The sequence below is a fragment of the Salvelinus alpinus genome, chromosome 30, assembly GCF_045679555.1.
Source record: "Salvelinus alpinus chromosome 30, SLU_Salpinus.1, whole genome shotgun sequence".
NCBI classification, from domain to species: domain Eukaryota; kingdom Metazoa; phylum Chordata; class Actinopteri; order Salmoniformes; family Salmonidae; genus Salvelinus; species Salvelinus alpinus.
Genome location: NC_092115.1, coordinates 8,583,764 through 8,605,183, shown reverse-complemented (window position 1 = coordinate 8,605,183; position 21,420 = coordinate 8,583,764). Strand labels below are relative to the sequence as shown.

The 21,420-nt window shown below is 44.5% G+C and overlaps 1 protein-coding gene across 1 annotated transcript; it reads left to right on the top strand.

Moving 5' to 3' along the window:
• The first annotated feature begins 221 nt into the window (after positions 1-221).
• Positions 222-19,966, top strand: LOC139559905 (protein disulfide-isomerase tmx3a-like). Its single transcript, XM_071376350.1, has 16 exons — positions 222-334; positions 530-593; positions 914-956; positions 1,935-2,058; positions 3,957-4,002; positions 4,136-4,216; positions 5,741-5,840; positions 5,995-6,072; positions 8,333-8,399; positions 10,428-10,526; positions 11,390-11,447; positions 16,783-16,836; positions 16,975-17,031; positions 17,363-17,492; positions 17,793-17,861; positions 18,633-19,966. The coding sequence occupies exons 1-16, from the start codon at positions 298-300 to the stop codon at positions 18,858-18,860; spliced, it is 1,335 nt and encodes a 444-aa protein (XP_071232451.1). The 5' UTR covers positions 222-297; the 3' UTR covers positions 18,861-19,966.
• Positions 19,967-21,420: the final 1,454 nt, after the last annotated feature.

Below are 21,420 nucleotides of genomic sequence, written 5' to 3'. Positions count from 1 at the left end.
TGCAGCTTATGTCATGTCATACCCGATACACAGGTCTTATACATTCGAGTTCGATTCCCTCATCCAATAACTTTCTATTTTAAAAGGGATAATTTATCATAGAATTATAAATATAATATTAGAATGAACATTAACCTTCATTAATAAGATCTCTATGGCTTTTACTTTGAAAACCTCGTGGTCTTATTGCTTAAAGTTCTTAGCTGCTGCATAGAAACCGAGAAACACCAATTTAGAGCAGCGTCACACGCGTGAATTGGCGGATTGATTGACTATTGGATAAATCATTGAGGGAAAATGATGGCGAATAAAAAGTTCATTGTCGTGTGCACAGGTAGGCTATTAAATAAGGTCAATACACATTTTTGATGGCACTGTTGATTATAGTGTAATTTGAACTCGAATTTCTCATGTTGGTCCGGTTAATAGTTTAATGTTCTTTAACGAGCAATGATAGTCTGTTTTAATGTGTCCACGTTGATTGTGTCAGTTGCGTCCTTATACTCATGTTTCCTTTGTATGCCTCTAGTTTCTCTGACAGTTTGGTTTAGTATAGCTACGGTATCAGCCTTCGTTGAAGAGCTCGATGACACGTAAGTTATTTCTATTCATTCGAAAGACGTCGCTGGATTAATTGCTTTGATAATACTACTGAAAGGCTACTGTACATTTTGCATATTAAGCCTGTGAATGCCATAAAACAAAACAACAACACAAAATCCACGGATTAACGGAATACCAAAATAGACCCTTTCATTCCACACAACCTTAATAACTACTGCCATCTTCTGTCCATCCATTTTTATGACATACCAGTAGGCAACCTATTAAGGATTGTGAAAAGTTCCTAATAAAATACATTTCCATTGTATAGATTTACCAATGGTTGTTGATTTCTCTTACTAATTTGCAGGTTTAAACACACAAGGAAGCCTGACGAGATATGGCTGATAGGAGTAAGTATGTATGTGATTTTATAAGAAAGGCCTTTATAATGATTGTGTGAAGAAGCCATGTGTAAGTTAGGTCTACATCAAGAGAATGCAAGAGGGCAACTTTAAATACATGTTCATCACTCTAGTGTGGTGTCACGCAGGCGCACACACACACACACACACACACACACACACACACACACACACACACACACACACACACACACACACACACACACACACACACACACACACACACACACACACACACAATCAGCTGAGTAATGCTAGGTCAAAAAACTAAATACATGTCCCCAGGACCGAGTTTCCCGCTGGCCCCAGGACCGAGTTCCACTGGCCCCAGGACCGAGTTCCGCTGGCCCCAGGACCGAGTTCCGCTGGCCCCAGGACTGAGTTCTGTTTGCTCCAGGACCGAGTTCTGCTGGCCCCAGGACCGAGTTCCGCTGTGCCCAGGACCGAGTTCTGTTTGCTCCAGGACCGAGTTCCGCTGGGCCCAGGACCGAGTTCTGTTTGCTCCAGGACCGAGTTCCGCTGGGCCCAGGACCGAGTTCCGCTGGCCCCAGGACCGAGTTCTGCTGGGCCCAGGACCGAGTTCTGCTGGCCCCATGACCGAGTTCCGCTGGCCCCATGACCGCGTTCCGCTGGCCCCAGGACCGAGTTCCGCTGGCCCCATGACCGAGTTCCGCTGGGCCCAGGACCGAGTTCTGCCTGCCCCATGATCGAGTTCCGCTGGCCCCAGAACCGAGTTCTGCTGGCTTCGAGAACCGAGTTTGGGAAACCCTGGGCTAAAGCACAAACAGACTGGAACACCAGCCTAGTGAAATTTTGATGTGTAGCATCACATATTGGTTTTCATAGTTAATGTGACCTTTTATCTTGTATATTGTGTGTGTTTTTGTTTCAAATATGTTATATTGGAGAGCAGTGATAGAAAGACATTACATTACGGTGATTGTGCTCCATTTTGATTCGTGTCAGTTCTACGCACCCTGGTGTACCTATTGCAAGCAGTTGGACCCAGTGTGGTATGAAATCGGGGCGGAGCTGAAAAATATAAGATCTCCAGTCAACGTGGGCAAGGTCGACGCAGACATCCACACCAGTGAGTACAATGATCTAATTGGCACGTTAAGTTAAAAGACAGAACAAGACGAAACATAAGACGGAAAACAAAAGTACATAACAGTTAAAAAAAGAAAAAAAAAAGAAACAGTACGACGTCAATATGACGTGAACACAAACAGATTTACAACAATGACTGCCTGGTGGAAGCAGTATTATAATAAGTATTATATTGATGAGAAAGAAGCTTTAAAACAGGAAGTGGAATAGTGTATTGAAAAATAGAGGACTACACTCCAAATAATACTGGGTTAAAAAATAAATAAATAATACAATTTCAGTTCTTTGTTAACCCAGCGCTGGGTAAATACTGGACAGAACACACACTGGGTTGTTTTGACCCAGCTAGTTGGGTTGAGTGAAAAGTATACTAATCTGTATAGCACATTTTTTCATAGGCTGTGTAGTTATTCTTAAGGCCGAGGTAAATAAACCGCAATCCCACATCATTGTCACTTAGCCCCATACTATATACAATGATATAAAGGGTCTCTGAAAAAGGTTTCTTCTTATGTTCGTCATAGAGTAAGGCTTTGCCAAATGTGCAATAAGGCAACCAGCCTAGTCAAACTTAGGCCCACAGGTCCAGAATTAGGCCAGTCTGTTCGGCAGTAATAGGCTTAGTGAAGATTTAAAAGCCCTGCAGCAAATTCCACAGCGTGTGTGTGTGTAGATACGTGTGTTTTGTGCAACATATGGTAAGCCATACCAACCAGATGGGATAACAGCGTAGTGAGTTATTACATCTTCAAATCCTCTATTATCTGGTCCTGTATGCAAGTTAGCTATTCTCTCTCTCTCTCTCTCTCTCTCTCTCTCTCTCTCTCTCTCTCTCTCTCTCTCTCTCCCTCTCTCTCGCTCTCTCTCTCTCTCTCTCTGAGGCTACTTTTCAGTAGAGGGATTAAATGTTAAAGAATCATCTCTCCATCCACCATGTCGGCCTTAACCGGTCAGCCATTTCTCTTACCTGTACATGGACTTAACTATATCAAAATGTTTAAGTTATTTAGTCATATAAAACTCAACGATGGCATTATGAAGATGGGCAGGTAACTCATATTTGTAATACGCCATGAAAGTGATGCAGCATTTTCTATGATGTAGCCTAGTTTAAAAAAAACTTTTGTAAGCTTTTTAAATTATCTTCAATTGGGGGAAAAAACACATAGTGTAATGGTCTATAATGCAAAAACTTCATAAAAGGCATCTGTCAGAAGTAAATTAATCCACAAACACAAATATATATTTTTATATCTTAAATGACCACGTTTTCATGAACGTGATGATATAATTGTCAAGCAAGCCCATTCAAAAGATTAGGGAACTGACACTGGAAGAATGACATAATGCCACGTCACTTTTCATAGCGTATATGTGACATACACTGAGTGCACAAAACATTAAGAACACCTGCTCTTTCCATGACATAGACTGACCAGGTGAATCCAGGTGAAAGCTATGATCCCTTATTGATGTCACTTGTTAAATCCACTTCAATCAGTGTAGATAAAGGGGAGGAAACAGGTTAAAGGTTTTTTTAAGCCTCGAGACATGGACTGTGTATGTGTACCCTTCAGAGGGTGAATGGGTAAGACAAAAGATTTAAGTGCCTTTGAACAGGGTATGGTAGTACATGCCAGAACTGCAACGCTGCTGGGTTTTTCACGCTCAACATTTTCCATTGTGTATCGATAATGGTCCAGCACCCAAAAGGGGGGGGGGGGGGGGGAGTCAATATTAGGAAGGTGTTCTTAATGTTTTTTATGCTCAGTGTATATCTGGGAAGATATAACAGCAGGATTTACACTGGATCATTCAGCAGTGCTGAAATTGACAGCAGGAATATTTTTTGACATATCTTTTACATTTGTGTTTCAGGTTTCGCAAAAGAGTTTCGAGTTACTGACTATCCCGCTATAAAGTTGTGAGTTGTGTACTTCTCTGCTGTATTTTCTAAAACATTGATGGTAAATGTAGATGTGGAACTGAAATGTGCCCTACGAAACACACAAACCAGTTCTTCTTGTTATTATAACAAACCTATCTCTGTTGGATAGGTTGAAGGATGACTTGAAATACACCTACAGAGGTCCTAGAACCAAAGATGGCATCTTGGAGTTTGCAGACAGAGTATCTGGGTAAGACTGTGGATGGCATCATAGAGTATCTGGGTAAGACTGGGGATGGCATCATAGAGTATCTGGGTAAGACTGGGGATGGCATCATAGAGTATCTGGGTAAGACTGCGGATGGCATCATAGAGTATCTGGGTAAGACTGGGGATGGCATCATAGAGTATCTGGGTAAGACTGGGGATGGCATCATAGAGTATCTGGGTAAGACTGCGGATGGCATCATAGAGTATCTGGGTAAGACTGGGGATGGCATCATAGAGTATCTGGGTAAGACTGGGGATGGCATCATATAGTATCTGGGTAAGACTGGGGATGGCATCATAGAGTATCTGAGTAAGACTGAGGATGGCATCATAGAGTATCTGAGTAAGACTGAGGATGGCATCATAGAGTATCTGGGTAAGACTGAGGATGGCATCATAGAGTATCTGGGTAAGACTGCGGATGGCATCATAGAGTATCTGGGTAAGACTGGGGATGGCATCATAGAGTATCTGGGTAAGACTGGGGATGGCATCATATAGTATCTGGGTAAGACTGGGGATGGCATCATAGAGTATCTGGGTAAGACTGGGGATGGCATCATACAGTATCTGGGTAAGACTGAGGATGGCATCATAGAGTATCTGAGTAAGACTGAGGATGGCATCATAGAGTATCTGGGTAAGACTGAGGATGGCATCATAGAGTATCTGGGTAAGACTGAGGATGGCATCATAGAGTATCTGGGTAAGACTGTGGATGGCATCATAGAGTATCTGGGTAAGACTGAGGATGGCATCATAGAGTATCTGGGTAAGACTGTGGATGGCATCATAGAGTATCTGGGTAAGACTGGGGATGGCATCATACAGTATCTGGGTAAGACTGAGGATGGCATCATAGAGTATCTGGGTAAGACTGCGGATGGCATCATAGAGTATCTGGGTAAGACTGAGGATGGCATCATAGAGTATCTGGGTAAGACTGAGGATGGCATCATAGAGTATCTGGGTAAGACTGAGGATGGCATCATAGAGTATCTGGGTAAGACTGGGGATGGCATCATAGAGTATCTGGGTAAGACTGGGGATGGCATCATATAGTATCTGGGTAAGACTGGGGATGGCATCATAGAGTATCTGAGTAAGACTGAGGATGGCATCATAGAGTATCTGAGTAAGACTGAGGATGGCATCATAGAGTATCTGGGTAAGACTGAGGATGGCATCATAGAGTATCTGGGTAAGACTGCGGATGGCATCATAGAGTATCTGGGTAAGACTGCGGATGGCATCATAGAGTATCTGGGTAAGACTGAGGATGGCATCATAGAGTATCTGGGTAAGACTGAGGATGGCATCATAGAGTATCTGGGTAAGACTGAGGATGGGAGTTGATGCTCCTTGTCTGCAAACAGATAGTATTGTAGTTCTTAAAAGGCCTCAGTTACTTTATGATATACTGTCTCCGCCCATCAGTCTCTCACTCCCTCCATCAGTCCCTCCCTCTCCCTCCATCTCTCTCCCTATCCCTGCTTTGTTTCAGACCTCTGGTGAGATCACTGCCAAGCCAGCAGGTGTTTCAGAATGTTATGAGTAGACATGACGTTCTCTTTGTCTACGTTGGTGGGCCGTCGGACTTGAAGGTAATGTGTACAGCTGCGCATTAAACACACAAGCACACACAGACACAGGCACACGCACGAATGCACGGACACACATCAAATGATTATTGTGGTTTCTTTGTCATATAGCCTGTCTGAGGTTTCTTCCTTTTCTACCCCCCCCCCCCCCCCCTAGGAGAAGTACATATCTGTAGCCAAGGAAATGATTGTTCATACTTACTTCTTCTCTGCTGCAAGGAACATTTTACCCAAGGTACATTTTGGAAAGGAAGTATATACACGTACAGTACCAGTCAAAAGTTTGGACACACCTACTCATTCAAGGCTCTTTTAATTTTTTCTATTTTATACATTGCCAAGAGTGTGCAAAGCTGTCATCAAGGCAAAGGCTGGCTACTTTGAAGAATCTGAAAGATAAAATATATGTTGATTTGTTTAAAACTTTTTTTGGTTGCTACATGATTCCATATGTGTTATTTCATAGTTTTGATGTCTTCACTATTATTCTACAATGTAGAAAATAGAACAAATAAAGAATAACCCTGAAATCAGTAGGTCTGTCCAAACTTTTGACTGGTACTGTATATATATATATATATATATATATATATATATATATATATATATATATATATATATATATACATATATATATATATACAGTGGGGAGAACAAGTATTTGATACACTGCCGATTTTGCAGGTTTTCCTACTTACAAAGCATGTAGAGGTCTGTCATTTTTATCATAGGTACACTTCAAATGTGAAAGACGGAATCTAAAACAAAAATCCAGAAAATCACATTTTATGATTTTTAAGTAATTAATTTGCATTTTATTGCATGACATAAGTATTTGATCACCTACCAACCAGTAAGAATTCTGGCTCTCACCGACCTGTTAGTTTTTCTTTAAGAAGCCCTCCTGTTCTCCACTCATTACCTGTATTAACTGCACCTGTTTGAACTTGTTACCTGTATAAAAGACACCTGTCCACACACTCAATCAAACAGACTCCAACCTCTCCACAATGGTCAAGACCAGAGAGCTGTGTAAGGACATCAGGGATAAAATTGTAGACCTGCACAAGGCTGGGATGGGCTACAGGACAATAGGCAAGCAGCTTGGTGAGAAGGCAACAACTGTTGGCGCAATTATTAGAAAATGGAAGTTCAAGATGACGGTCAATCCCCCTCGGTCTGGGGCTCCATGCAAGATCTCACCTCGTGGGGCATCAATGATCATGAGGAAGGTGAGGGATCAGCCCAGAACTACACGGCAGGACCTGGTCAATGACCTGAAGAGAGCTGGGACCACAGTCTCAAAGAAAACCATTAGTAACACACTACGCCGTCATGGATTAAAATCCTGCAGCGCACGCAAGGTCCCCCTGCTCAAGCCAGCGCATGTCCAGGCCCGTCTGAAGTTTGCCAATGACCATCTGGATGATCCAGAGGAGGAATGGGAGAAGGTCATGTGGTCTGATGAGACAAAAATATAACTTTTTGGTCTAAACTCCACTCGCTGTGTTTGGAGGAAGAAGAAGGATGAGTACAACACCAAGAACACCATCCCAAACGTGAAGCATGGAGGTGGAAACATCATTCTTTGGGGCTGCTTTTCTGCAAAGGGGACAGGACGACTGCACCGTATTGAGGGGAGGATGGATGGGGCCATGTATCGCGAGATCTTGGCCAACAACCTCCTTCCCTCAGTAAGAGCATTGAAGATGGGTCGTGGCTGGGTCTTCCAGCATGACAACGACCCGAAACACACAGCCAGGGCAACTAAGGAGTGGCTCCGTAAGAAGCATCTCAAGGTCCTGGAGTGGTCTAGCCAGTCTCCAGACCTGAATCCAATAGAAAATCTTTGGAGGGAGCTGAAATTCCGTATTGCCCAGCGACAGCCCCGAAACCTGAAGGATCTGGAGAAGGTCTGTATGGAGGAGTGGGCCAAAATCCCTGCTGCAGTGTGTGCAAACCTGGTCAAGAACTACAGGAAACGTATGATCTCTGTAATTGCAAACAAAGGTTTCTGTACCAAATATTAAGTTCTGCTTTTCTGATGTATCAAATACTTATGTCATGCAATAAAATGCAAAGGAATTACTTAAAAATCATACAATGTGATTTTCTGGATTTTTGTTTTAGATTCCGTCTCTCACAGTTGAAGTGTACCTATGATAAAAATGACAGACCTCTACATGCTTTGTAAGTAGGAAAACCTGCAAAATCGGCAGTGTATCAAATACTTGTTCTCCCCACTGTATATATATACACGAGGGCAGGGTTTCCAATACGTGACCCCAGGACCGAGTTTGGGAAACCCTGTATTAGGTTATTTTGTATTTTTATTGACAAGTATAGGAGAATATGGGTAGATAAACAATACAGGGCAGAAAGAGAGTGGTGGAATGGGGGATTGAACCGCTGCCTCCAGGTGCCTTGACATTGTGCTTTAATCATATCTTCCCAAAGTAAATGAGCTATTGTTCCTCTTTTCTGGTCATTCTCAGACGGTTACTCTCGAGGAATACCCGGCTGTGGCAGTGTTCAAGGATGGCACTTACTTCCTTTATGATGGTAAGAGACCATAGTTGAATTACAATCCCAAGCGGGAAAAAATACTTTATTAATATATTTGTAATTTATAGAAGTATGTCAGTGATACATATTTGTTTGTATATTTAAAATGATCTAAATTGGAACAAATGTAAATATATTTAATATGTTTAATGTCCACTTTATAAGTGTTTTATTAGCATTTGAGTATATTAAATGTATTTTAAATTATCTCAATTGGGACACTTTTTTTGACTTAAGTACATTCTTAGTATATTTGATAAAGAGCAAAACAAATATTATTTTAATAAACTTTTGATATGTTTTATGTATATTTCTCATAAATTAGTAATATACAAAAATGATAATTCACTATAAATGTATGATTGATGTAGATGGTCAATCAACATCATTATATTATTAGTATACTGGCATGATCAATTAAATAGTATTTGAAAATATTGTTTCTATATTCGTTATGAAGAAAGTGTAGTTTTAATGTGTTACAAGTATACTTTTATTCAGTAACCACATTGGCTATTGTAATTAGCAACATTAACGTTACATTGATTGAACAAGACATCCTCGTACCCACGGTTACAACAGGCCACTCACAAAGTAGTTGTGGCTGGAGTGGCAATTTCATACTAAAATAATTGATAACTGTGCACCAGTGTCATTTCACACTTTTGTTGTTTACATTACGGTGATAAATTAGCAAAAAAAATAATAATTGTGATATGCAATTATATAACTCAATATTAGCAAGGTGTTCTTAATGTTTTGTGCACTCAGTGAATACTTATTGTGTACTTGATCACGAACAGAATTTCAGAAAAAAAGTATGCTTCAACTTAAAAACCACTCCAAGTTTATTTTGAACGAATATACAAGATTACAGTGAAAGCGTATGAAATTTAAGTGAAATTATAGTATATGTATAGTATACTTAAAGATATACTGGAAAAGTACACCTCGTATTTGAAGTATATTTAAGCAATAAGGCCCGAGGGTGTGTGGTATATGGCCAATATACCACAGTTAAGGGCTGTTCTAAAGCATGACGCAACGCGGAGTGCTAGGACACGGCCCTTAGCCGTGGTATATTGGCCATATATCACAAACCCCAGAGGTGCTTTATTGCTATTATAAACTGGTTACCAACGTAATTAGAGCAGTAACAATAAATATTTTGTCATACCCGTGGTATACCACGGCGTTCAGCCAATCAGCATTCAGGGCTCGAACCAACCAGTTTATAATATATTAATTAGTTTTTCGCTTGTGATTCTTTTCCCTTCACCCAGACCACTCATTCGCTCCCCCCTCATGCATTTATTGGATTGGTGCAACCATGGCCGGAGGGTTTTCACCATATTCTTTACCTCAATCTAATCATTTTAAATCCATGAAGGAAAGTGTGTGAGTAAGAAGGGTATAGAATTGGACCGCAGCCCTAGTACATAGTCATCTACAACTTTGTTGAAAGGATTGTTCACAAATAAAATGGTTCATTGTAGACCGGTTGGTTGCTTAGCAACAAAACCGACACGTGCACAACTATGGGGCAAAACAGACGGGGTTGGCTTAGATTGTTGACAACATGTAAACTATATTTAGTCTCCGATATTTATTGAAAACATAAATACATTTGTACAATGAGCACTTGTTGTCTCTGACATACATCGTTACAGTTGTTTAGCTAGATTTGCCATATTAGCATTGACATGAAATCAGTCAAAACGCCTCAAAACAGGACATGGTATCAAGAACAAGATGAAAGTAGCTGAAACGAGTCATGATTCCCCCACCTGGCAGTTTCTTGTCCAGATTCACAACAACATATGGACTTCTGCCCTATGGATGCGCGCACATAGGTTCGACTGACAACGTCACGAAAGCTATCTATACCTCGGCTGTTGTTTGATCAATAAATAGCGTTTTTTTTAACGTGTATTTTCGTGTTGTTTATTCACTCTCTAGTTAACATTAGTTTTCTCAGACTAGAAACTATCTGTTATACTGTGTATTCTTTCTCTTGTCTTTTAGAACAACAGGATGGGGACCTCACGTCGTGGATCAATAGAGAACGATTCCTCAATTACCTCCCGATTGACAGCTACACCTTGTATGCAATGGGAGATACAGGTTTGTTGCATTCTCTCATGGACACGCACGCATGCCACAGACACACACACACGCGCACACACGCACGCACGCACGCATGCCACAGACACACACACTACGAACTTGGTAGAGGATGTGCTTTACTGGTAAATAACTTTTCAGGAATAAGAAGTATTATAGAATAGATGTCTCTGTGTGTCTACTTGTCTACCACAAGGTGGCAGGCAACAGTGTCCAATATTCAGTGAGTGTATGACTAGTGAATTACATTGCTAATACATTCTTACAGAGTGTGGCTTTAATGAGTCAAGATGAAATAAAAGTGTCTGTGAATGAGGCGTATGAAGTGATGTTAAATGAGTGTTCCTCCGTGTCTGGAAATGTTTTGGTGAAATGTTTTGGTGTTTTATGTGCGTTCCTCACCATAAGAAATGTTTTGGTATTTTATGTGCGTTCCTCACCATAAGAAATGTTTTGGTGTTTTATGTGCGTTCCTCACCATAAGAAATGTTTTGGTATTTTATGTGCGTTCCTCACCATAAGAAATGTTTTGGTGTTTTATGTGCGTTCCTCACCATAAGAAATGTTTTGGTATTTTATGTGCGTTCCTCACCATAAGAAATGTTTTGGTGTTTTATGTGCGTTCCTCACCATAAGAAATGTTTTGGTGTTTTATGTGCGTTCCTCACCATAAGAAATGTTTTGGTGTTTTATGTGCGTTCCTCACCATAAGAAATGTTTTGGTGTTTTATGTGCGTTCCTCACCGCAATAAATGTTTTGGTGTTTTATGTGCGTTCCTCACCGCAATAAATGTTTTGGTGTTTTATGTGCGTTCCTCACCATGAGAAATGTGTTGGTGTTTTATGTGCGTTCCTCACTATAGACAAGCTGGTGGTTCTGGCTGTAGTGGAGGAGAAACCCCCTACTAAGGAGAGTATCCGGTAGGAGTATCTCTTTTAACCCAATATAATGTTAGGGGTAGTTCACCTGAATTACACATTTACCTCATATCTGTGCTACATTTTAAGTTACACATTTACTGTAGATCTCAAGTTTGTATATGGCCACGTTGTAACACTTCCAGTGGTGGAATAAAAGAGTCAGGTGCAGAGAGCAGGAATATCTTCAACAAGTGGATGTTTATTTCCTTATAGAAATAACATACAATACGGCGACGCCACACAAAACACTGGGCGCGTAAAGAATACTGTCCAAGGAAAAATGTATCATAGAAATCCACTACTGAACACCACCAACACGAAACAGAAAAACAAGCCCGCACAAAAGTCAGCGGGCAAACTGGGTTTAAATAACCCCTAACCTAAACACACCACAGGTGAAACAAATTAGACCAACTCAAAGGAAAACAGAAAAGGGGATCGGTGGCAGCTAGTAGACCGGAGACGACTTGCGCCGAGCGCCGCCCGAACGGGAAGAGGCACCATCCTCGGCGGGATTCGTAACAGTACCCCCCTCCCGACGCGCGGCTCCCGCAGCGCGCCGACTCCGGCCTCGAGGACGACCCGGAGGGCGAGGAGCAGGGCGCTCCGGATGGAGGCGGTGAAAGTCCCTCAAGAGGGACGGATCCAAAATGTCCCCCGCCGGTACCCAGCATCTCTCCTCCGGACCGTACCCCTCCCAGTCCACGAGGTACTGCAGGCCCCTCACCCGGCGTCTTGAGTCCAGAATGGCTCGTATCCTATACGCCGGGGACCCCTCGATGTCAAGAGGGGGAGGAGGGACCTCCGGTACCTCACCTTCCTGCAGGGGACCAGCTACCACCGGCCTGAGGAGAGACACATGAAACGAGGGGTTAATACGATAATAAGAGGGAAGTTGTAACCTATAACACACCTCGTTTATCCTCCTCAGGACTTTAAATGGCCCCACACACTGCGGCCCCAGCTTCCGGCAGGGCAGGCGGAGGGGCAGGTTTCGGGCCGAGAGCCAGACCCTGTCCCCTGGTGTGAACACAGGGGCCTCACTGCGGTGGCGGTCAGCGCTCCTCTTCTGCCGTTCACTGGCCTGCTTGAGAGAGTCCTGGACCGCTCGCCAGGTCTCTCTAGAGCGCTGTACCCACTCCTCCACCGCAGGAGCTTCAGTCTGGCTCTGATGCCACGGAGCCAGGACCGGCTGGTACCCCAGTACACACTCGAAGGGCGACATGTTCGTTGATGAGTGGCGGAGTGAGTTCTGGGCCAACTCCGCCCACGGGACGTACCTCGCCCATTCTCCTGGCCGGTCCTGGCAGTACGACCTCAGAAACCTACCCACCTCCTGGTTCACTCTTTCCACCTGCCCATTACTTTCGGGGTGATACCCAGAGGTGAGGCTGACCGAGACCCCCAGACGCTCCATAAACGCCCTCCATACCCGGGACGTGAACTGGGGACCTCGATCAGATACGATATCCTCCGGCACCCCGTAATGCCGGAAGACGTGGGTAAATAGAGCCTCCGCAGTCTGTAGGGCCGTAGGGCCGTAGGGAGACCAGGCAATGGGAGGAGACGACAGGACTTAGAGAACCGATCCACAACGACCAAAATGGTAGTGTTCCCCTGAGATGGAGGAAGATCCGTCAAAAAATCTACCAATAGATGAGACCATGGCCGTTGTGGAACCGGAAGGGGTTGTAACTTCCCCCTCGGTAGGTGCCTAGGAGCCTTACTCTGAGCGCATACCGAGCAGGAGGAGACATAGAGTCTCACGTCCTTAGCCAAGGTGGGCCACCAGTATTTCCCTCTAAGACCACGCACTGTCCTCTCCACCCCCGGATGACCCGAAGCAGGTAGTGTGTGAGCCCACCGAATCAATCGATCACGGACACCAAGCGGTACGTACCTAAGGCCAGTCGGACACTGGGACGGCGCAGGTTCTACCCTCAACGCCCGCTCGATGTCCGCGTCCACCTCCCATACCACCGGAGCCACCAGACAAGAGGCGGGAAGGATGGGAGTCGGATCGATGGGCCGGTCATCCGTGTCATAGAGACGAGACAGCGCGTCGGCCTTAGTGTTGAGGGAACCTGGTCGGTAAGAGATCGTAAATCTAAAACGAGTAAAGAACATGGCCCACCTCGCCTGACGCGGATTCAGTCTCCTCGCCTCTCGGATATACTCCAGATTGCGATGGTCAGTCCAGATGAGAAAAGGGTACTTAGCCCCCTCAAGCCAGTGTCTCCACACCTTCAGGGCTTTTACCATAGCTAGTAGCTCCCTGTCCCCCACATCATAGTTCCGCTCCGCCGGACCCAGCTTCTTAGAAAAGAAAGCACAGGGACGGAGCTTCGGTGGCGTGCCCGAGCGCTGTGATAGCACGGCTCCAACACCAGCCTCGGACGCATCCACCTCCACTATGAACGCTAATGAAGGGTCCGGATGCGCCAACACGGGAGCCTCAGTAAACCGTGCCTTCAACTGGTTGAAAGCTCCCTCTGCCTCGGCCGACCACTGTAGACGCACCGGCCCTCCCTTTAGCAGTGAGGTAATGGGTGCCGCCACTTGGCCAAAACCCCGGATAAACCTCCGGTAGTAATTGGCAAACCCTAAAAACCGCTGCACCTCCTTTACCGTGGTTGGAGTCGGCCAATTACGCACGGCGTTAACGCGATCACTCTCCATCACCACCCCTGAGGTGGAAATGCGATAACCCAGGAAGGAAACGGCTTGTTTGGAGAACACACATTTCTCAGCCTTGACGTATAGGTCATGCTCCAGCAGCCTCCCAAGGACCCTGCGCACCAGGGAGACATGCGCGGCGCGTGTAGCAGAATAGATCAAGATGTCATCAATATACACTACCACACCCTGCCCGTGCATGTCCCTGAGAATCTCATCTACAAAGGATTGGAAAACGGCTGGAGCATTCTTTAACCCATACGGCATGACGAGGTACTCATAGTGGCCTGATGTGGTACTAAACGCTGTTTTCCACTCGTCTCCTCCCCGAATACGCACCAGATTATACGCACTCCTGAGATCCAGTTTTGTGAAGAAACGTGCTCCGTGGAATGATTCCACCGCCGTAGCGATGAGAGGTAGCGGATAACTAAATCCCACTGTGATTGAATTTAGACCTCGATAATCAATGCACGGACGCAGACCTCCCTCCTTCTTTCTCACAAAAAAGAAACTCGAGGAGACGGGTGACATGGAGGGCCGAATGAACCCCTGTCTCAGAGCTTCCGTGACATATGTCTCCATAGCCAACGTCTCCTCCTGTGACAAGGGGTACACATGACTCCTGGGAAGTGCAGCGTTCTCCTGGAGGTTTATCACGCAATCCCACCGTCGATGAGGTGGTAATTTGGTCGCTTTCTTCTTACTAAAAGCGATAGCCAAATCGGCATATTCTGGGGGAATGCGCACAGTGGAAACCTGGTCTGGACTCTCCACCGAGGTGGCACCGATGGAAACTCCCACACACCTACCTGAACACTCCTCTGACCACCCCTGAAGAGCTCCCTGTCTCCAGGAAATGAGGGGATTGTGAATGGCTAGCCAAGGAACCCCCAACACCACCGGAAACCCAGGTGAATCAATAAGGTAGAAACTAATCTGCTCCCTATGATCCCCCTGCGTTACCATGTCCAGCGGAATCGTGGCCTCCCTGATCAGCCCTGACCCTAGCGGTCGGCTATCTAAGGAGTGCACAGGGAAAGGAGGGTCTATCTGTACCAACGGAATACCCAACTTACGGGCTAGACCGCGATCCATAAAACTCCCAGCTGCGCCTGAGTCTACTAGCGCCTTATGCTGGAGAGAAGGGAAAAACGCAGGGAAAAAAATAACCAAAAACATGTGACCGACAGGAAGCTCTGGGTGAGTCTTGTGCCTACTCACCTGAGGTGACCGAGAAGTATTCCGCCTGCCATCTCTACTCCCAGAGGCGCTTCTCCAACACCGGTCTGAAGTGTGTCCTCTCCTGCCACAATAGGTGCAAGAGAAGCCACCTCCTCCGGCCCCCCTAGATGCAGCCCCTCCCAACTCCATCGGAGTTGAAGCGGGAGGGCTGGGAGGTGGAACTGACAGGACCCCCTCTGAACGCCCGCGGGCAGCTAGCAGGTTGTCCAGTCGTATAGACATGTCAATTAACTCATCGAGAGAGAGTGTAGTGTCTCGACAAGCTAGCTCCCGACGGACGTCCTCCCGAAGGTTACATCGATAATGGTCCATCAGGGCCCTGTCATTCCACCCCGCACCAGCAGCCAAGGTCCGGAACTCCAAGGCGAAGTCTTGCGCACTCCTCGTCTCCTGTCTGAGGTGGAACAGTCGCTCACCCACCGCTCGGCCCTCCTGAGGGTGGTCAAATACGGCCCGAAAGCGGCGGGTGAACTCTGGGTAGTGGTCTCGAACCGAGTCTGGGCCGTTCCAGACCGCATTTGCCCATTCCAGGGCTCTACCCGTCAGACAGGAGATGAGGAGGCTAACACTCTCCTCTCCAGAGGGAGTCGGATGAACGGTGGCCAAGTAGAGCTCCAACTGGAGCAAAAACCCCTGGCACCCAGCCACCGCTCCGTCGTACTCCCTTGGGAGCGCGAGACGCAATGCGCCTGAACCAGATGCCGACGTTGATGGAGAAGGTTGCGCCGTCTGGGAAGGAGCTGGTGTAGATGTCGGGATACCACTCCTCTCCCATCGTTCCATCCTCTCCATCATCATGTCCATCGCCGACCCTATCCGATGGAGAACGGCGGTGTGATGAAGGACACGCTCCTCCATCGATGGAAGAGGGGTGGTTGCTGCTTCTGCTGACTCCATTACGTGGTGCGGGCTTCTGTAACACTTCCAGTGGTGGAATAAAAGAGTCAGGTGCAGAGAGCAGGAATATCTTCAACAAGTGGATGTTTATTTCCTTATAGAAATAACATACAATACGGCGACGCCACACAAAACACTGGGCGCGTAAAGAATACTGTCCAAGGAAAAATGTATCATAGAAATCCACTACTGAACACCACCAACACGAAACAGAAAAACAAGCCCGCACAAAAGTCAGCGGGCAAACTGGGTTTAAATAACCCCTAACCTAAACACACCACAGGTGAAACAAATTAGACCAACTCAAAGGAAAACAGAAAAGGGGATCGGTGGCAGCTAGTAGACCGGAGACGACGAGCGCCGAGCGCCGCCCGAACGGGAAGAGGCACCATCCTCGGCGGGATTCGTAACACACGTTCACCCTTACAAATCAACTGTTGTTCCTGTGGCAAATATTGTCCTCAAAACATTATATTAATAGTCTATCCTTATTAATCAAATACTCCACCCTACTCAGTTACAAGACCATGGTGAAAAGAGTGGCCAGTGAATACAAGGACTTCTATAGCAAGTGAGTTGGTTTGAAACAGAGTGAAACGGTACAGGTAATATCTGAACTTGTCCAATAAGAAATTGAAATGTTTTGTTTTCTTTTGTAACATGTTTTGCTACGTTGTACCCTAATGAACATGATCCTGGTGTTCTCAAGAGAATTCCAGTTTGGTCATATGGACGGAAACGAGTACATCAATGGCCTCATAATGGAGTGAGTGATCATTTCTCTATTCTCCCCTTCTTTAATTGTTAGAAGTAGCCAGAGGTTTTGGCACAAATCTGCCATTGGCGTACAATTAATGATATACGCAAATGTTGAGTTAAGCGTAAATAGGATCTTTATTTCTGGCGAAAAATATGGTTCTCCAGGACCTGGCCAGCCTAGTAGTACCTTCAGTACGCATGGCGTGTTGACAACTAACCCTAAGAACCCAATTTGTGTGTGTGTGTGTGTGTGTGTGTGTGTGTGTGTGTGTGTGTGTGTGTGTGTGTGTGTGTGTGTGTGTGTGTGTGTGTGTGTGTGTGTGTGTGTGTGTTGCCAGGGAAGTGTCCATGCCCTTCATCATCGTGCTCAACTTGTCTAACGATGGATATTTCTTGCCGCCCAACAAAGTGGAGACAAAGGACCAGCTGTTGAAGTTCATCGATGGCGTGTTGAAGGGCCGGATTAAGGTCAGTCTAACTAAACCTGAGCTTAAGTCTGACCTGAGCTAAAATAGTATTTGAAATATATTTTTTTAATATAATTTACCTGGCACAATAGAACCATTGGAATAGTTCCAAAAAAAGCAGGCCCTGTTTTTTTAGGGAGGCTCAAACAAACATTCAAAGGTTTCAAATCCAGAGAATGTTCAAATATGATACGTCTGATGCAATGCGTAAGTGTCCAGTGAAACATTGTGTTTCACCCAACAACAGTTGAGTAGTCCATGTCTTGCTTTATAATAGCCAACGTTCATCTTGTTTCATTAGTCCCGGGGGGGGAATGGATTCTATCACCGCTTTATAAGGATGGCGTTCAAGACCAAAACGACTGTTACGGTAAGTCACAGAACATGTTGACACTCAAGAAATGCTTACACTTTTGCATTAACATATTATTTTTCATTATTATTGTGGAATGCAATTATTTTTTTTTTGTATCTCAAAGTACGGCTTTGCCTTCGCCCCTGACCAATGTATAGTATTCAATGTTCGGTTTGCTCTCTCTCTCTCTCTCTCTCTCTCTCTCTCTCTCTCTCTCTCTCTCTCTCTCTCTCTCTCTCTCTCTCTCTCTCTCTCTCTCTCTCTCTCTCTCTCTCTCTCTCTCTCTCTCTCTCTCTCTCTCTCTCTCTCTCTCTCTCTCTCTCTCTCTCTCTCTCTCTCTCTCTCTCTCTCTCTCTCTCTCTCTCTCTCTCTCTCTCTCTCTCTCTCTCTCTCTCTCTCTCTCTCTCTCTCTCTCTCTCTCTCTCTCTCTCTCTCTCTCTCTCTCTCTCTCTCTCTCTCTCTCTCTCTCTCTCTCTCTCTCTCCCAATTCAATTCAAGGGGCTTTATTGACATGAGAAACATATGGTTACATTGCCAAAGCAAGTGAAATAGATAATAATCAAAAGTGAAATAAACAATAAAAATGAACAGTAAACGTTACATTTCAAATGTCATATTATGTCTATACACAGTGTTGTAACGGTGTGCAAATAGTTAAAATACAAAAATTGTTAAAATAAAAGGTCACAAATCTTGCTGCTGGGATTGCACACTGTGGTATTTCACCTCTCTCTCGCTCTCTCTCTCGCTCTCTCTCTCGCTCTCTCTCTCTCTCTTCCTCCTCAGATTATATTTACCAAAGCACCCCTTCTGGGCATCTTCCTCGTCTTTGTTTTTGGCTTTGTGGGGAGTACCTTCTGTTACGTCCTGTACAAGACCTGCCATATGGTGAGATCAGGAATGAAGGATGAGGAACCAATCACTGGAGAGAGGGAGGAACCAAACCAACTCAAAGGTCCCGGGAGAGACAAGAAGACGAAAATGAAAAATACTGCAGAAAAGAAGGTAGATTAAGTCTGAAACAGACAGCTGACCTTCTGACCTTTTTCTATTGAGCTGCCCTCTTAGCCAGGTTTCCCTAATAAAATGGGTATTCTGACCTCAAAGGGACTTCCTGGATAAATAAAGATTACATCTAAATAAGTATTCTACAGATGAGTGACCGAATCAGTGGATTCAGAGGAAAGAATTCTTATCGGAAATTCTTTCAAAAGCGAACCATTCCCCCTTCTCTCAGATGTGCTTGTTTACAACAAAAAATAGCATCAGTAATTGTCCCATACGAGTGATGACTGTTCACCTCCAACGCTTGGAAGAACACTTTGGGATCTACTTCCCAATCTGTTTAACTGTGATCCTGGCTCAGTTGACGTGTCAGTAAGTGAAATTGAACAGCTGATCGAGCTGTCATGTGACCGAATACTGCAGACAACGCATGCACAGGTCACTACGGAGGAGTTTTGGTTCCTGACTCAAAGGGAATACCCTGCTGTCTCCATCTGAGCATTAATGCCACATTCAAAACACCTGGGAACTCGTAAATCTCAGAATTCCGACTTCAGTGCGTTCAAGATAACTGGGAACTTCTGAAAAAAAACGAGCTCCGACTGGGGAATTTTTTTTTTGAACGGTCAGTCAACTTGGAATTCCAACTTGGGATCTCGGGCCTCTTTCTAAAGCTCTGACTTTCCGACCTAAAGATCACTGACGTCATGATTTGACCTCGTATTTTTCAGAGTTCCCCAGTTGTCTTGAAAGCACCATAAAACTCATGGCACCTTTCGCCAGCTCATAGCTGTGGGAAGCTAGGTCCAGTGCTCTCGTCTACATTAAAACCAAATATCGATCCAGGTTGGATGTGACAGTAGAGATGAGGTGCGCACTGTCGACCACGCCCCCTGACTTTGAGAAACTCTGACGAGACATGCAATCAAACACACCCATCTCATTAGTGGTGGTGAGATAAGATACATTATGTCAGAGTCATTTGCAATTGACTGTCATAGCCCCACATTAACAGTAGGCCTACGATGTGATGGTGAGTTGAGAAGACAATCAGAAATACTGTTAGAATGTTTTCCAACTGACTGTCATAGCTCCAAATAAAAAAATAAACATTGGCTGTTAATTTCATAATTGTTTTCACATGGTTGGCGTCGCGAGAATTTTCAGATATCAAAATGGGGTTCGTGGCCCAAAAACTTTTAGGAACCCCTGTTATAGCCCTTGTAGATCTAAGAGAATCTAAGAGAATTGGCTAGGTTTAAGCCAGGGATGGGCCACTTTGATGGGGGGTGGGGGCAACAAAAAAATCTGAGCGTTCGTTGCGGGTCTGCGTACCACCCCCCACATTACGAGCAAAACAATTTAGTGGCCCCCCTCTTGACAGTGGGAATAATGTATTTACGTTTTAGAGTACAATCTGAGCAATGCTATACCTTTTGCCATGGGGTGTAGAGAAAATGTTGCAGTTTAAAGCAAGCTTTATGCAATTCTACACAATTTGCCATGTGGCGGAAAGAAGATTTAGCAATTTTATTAAAAAAATGCCATGCAATTCTACTCATTTTGCCATGGGGCGGAGAGGAAAATGTGCTTTTTACAGCTCATTTCCTGCAATTCTACACATTTTGCCATAGGGGTGTAGAGAAATATTTGCAGTTTTTAATATGATATCTGAGTGAGACATCCTAACAAAATAAATGGGGGCCCCCCAGCTGGTATTTTGACCATGGTAACAATTTTAGATAGCTTTCTAGGGAGTTTTTTTCCTAGCCACCGTGCTTCTAGACCTGCATTGCTTGCTGTTTTGGGGGTTTTAGGCTGGGTTTCTGTACAAGCACTTTGAGATATCAGCTGATGTACGAAGGGCTATATAAAATACATTTGATTTGATTTGGCCGCTAAAGTTACTTCCTGTTGTGTTCTAATTGATTGACGATCAGTGATTGCAAACTGCTGATGCAGAAGTTTAGAAATTACACCTTGTGTATTATACTATTCTAACTCGCAACAGGAAGGGGAGACCCTGACTGAGTTCCCCCCCCCCTCCATAAAAAAAAATAAAAAATGAAAAAATAAAATCCAATAACATGCAAAAGCCAGTTGCCCATCCCTGGTTTAAGCAATATTGTAATGACTTGAATTGCCTTCTGATAGGCTGGGTGGTGTGCCTAGGGAGTGCCTAGGGGAGGAGGTTAATTCGTGATTCAGGTTGAGTGGTTACCTTAGTATGTTCAGCGGTACTTTAATTCAGGGGCGCAACTTTCATTGGGGACAGGGGGACATATCCCCCCCACATTCTGAAATGAAACATTATATACAGTTGGAGTCGTAAGTTTACATACATTTAGGTTGGAGTCATTAAAACTTGTTTTTAAACCACTCCACAAATGTCTTGTTAACAAACTATAGTTTTGGCAAGTCGGTTAGGACATCTACTTTGTGCATGACACAAGTAATGTTTCACAAGTAATGTATATATATCTATTATTATTGTTATTATTTTTTATTATTATTATTTTTTATCTATATGTGTCATGCCACCCAAGTGGCGCAGCGGTCTAAGGCACTG

Excerpts from the sequence above, each read along its gene's own strand:
- LOC139559905 (XM_071376350.1), top strand. The coding sequence starts at position 298 with ATGATGGCGAATAAAAAGTTCATTGTCGTGTGCACAG. Across the intron at positions 6,073-8,332 it reads CAAGGAACATTTTACCCAAG|ACGGTTACTCTCGAGGAATA; the intron begins GTACATTTTGGA and ends GGTCATTCTCAG. Across the intron at positions 17,862-18,632 it reads AGACCAAAACGACTGTTACG|ATTATATTTACCAAAGCACC; the intron begins GTAAGTCACAGA and ends CTTCCTCCTCAG.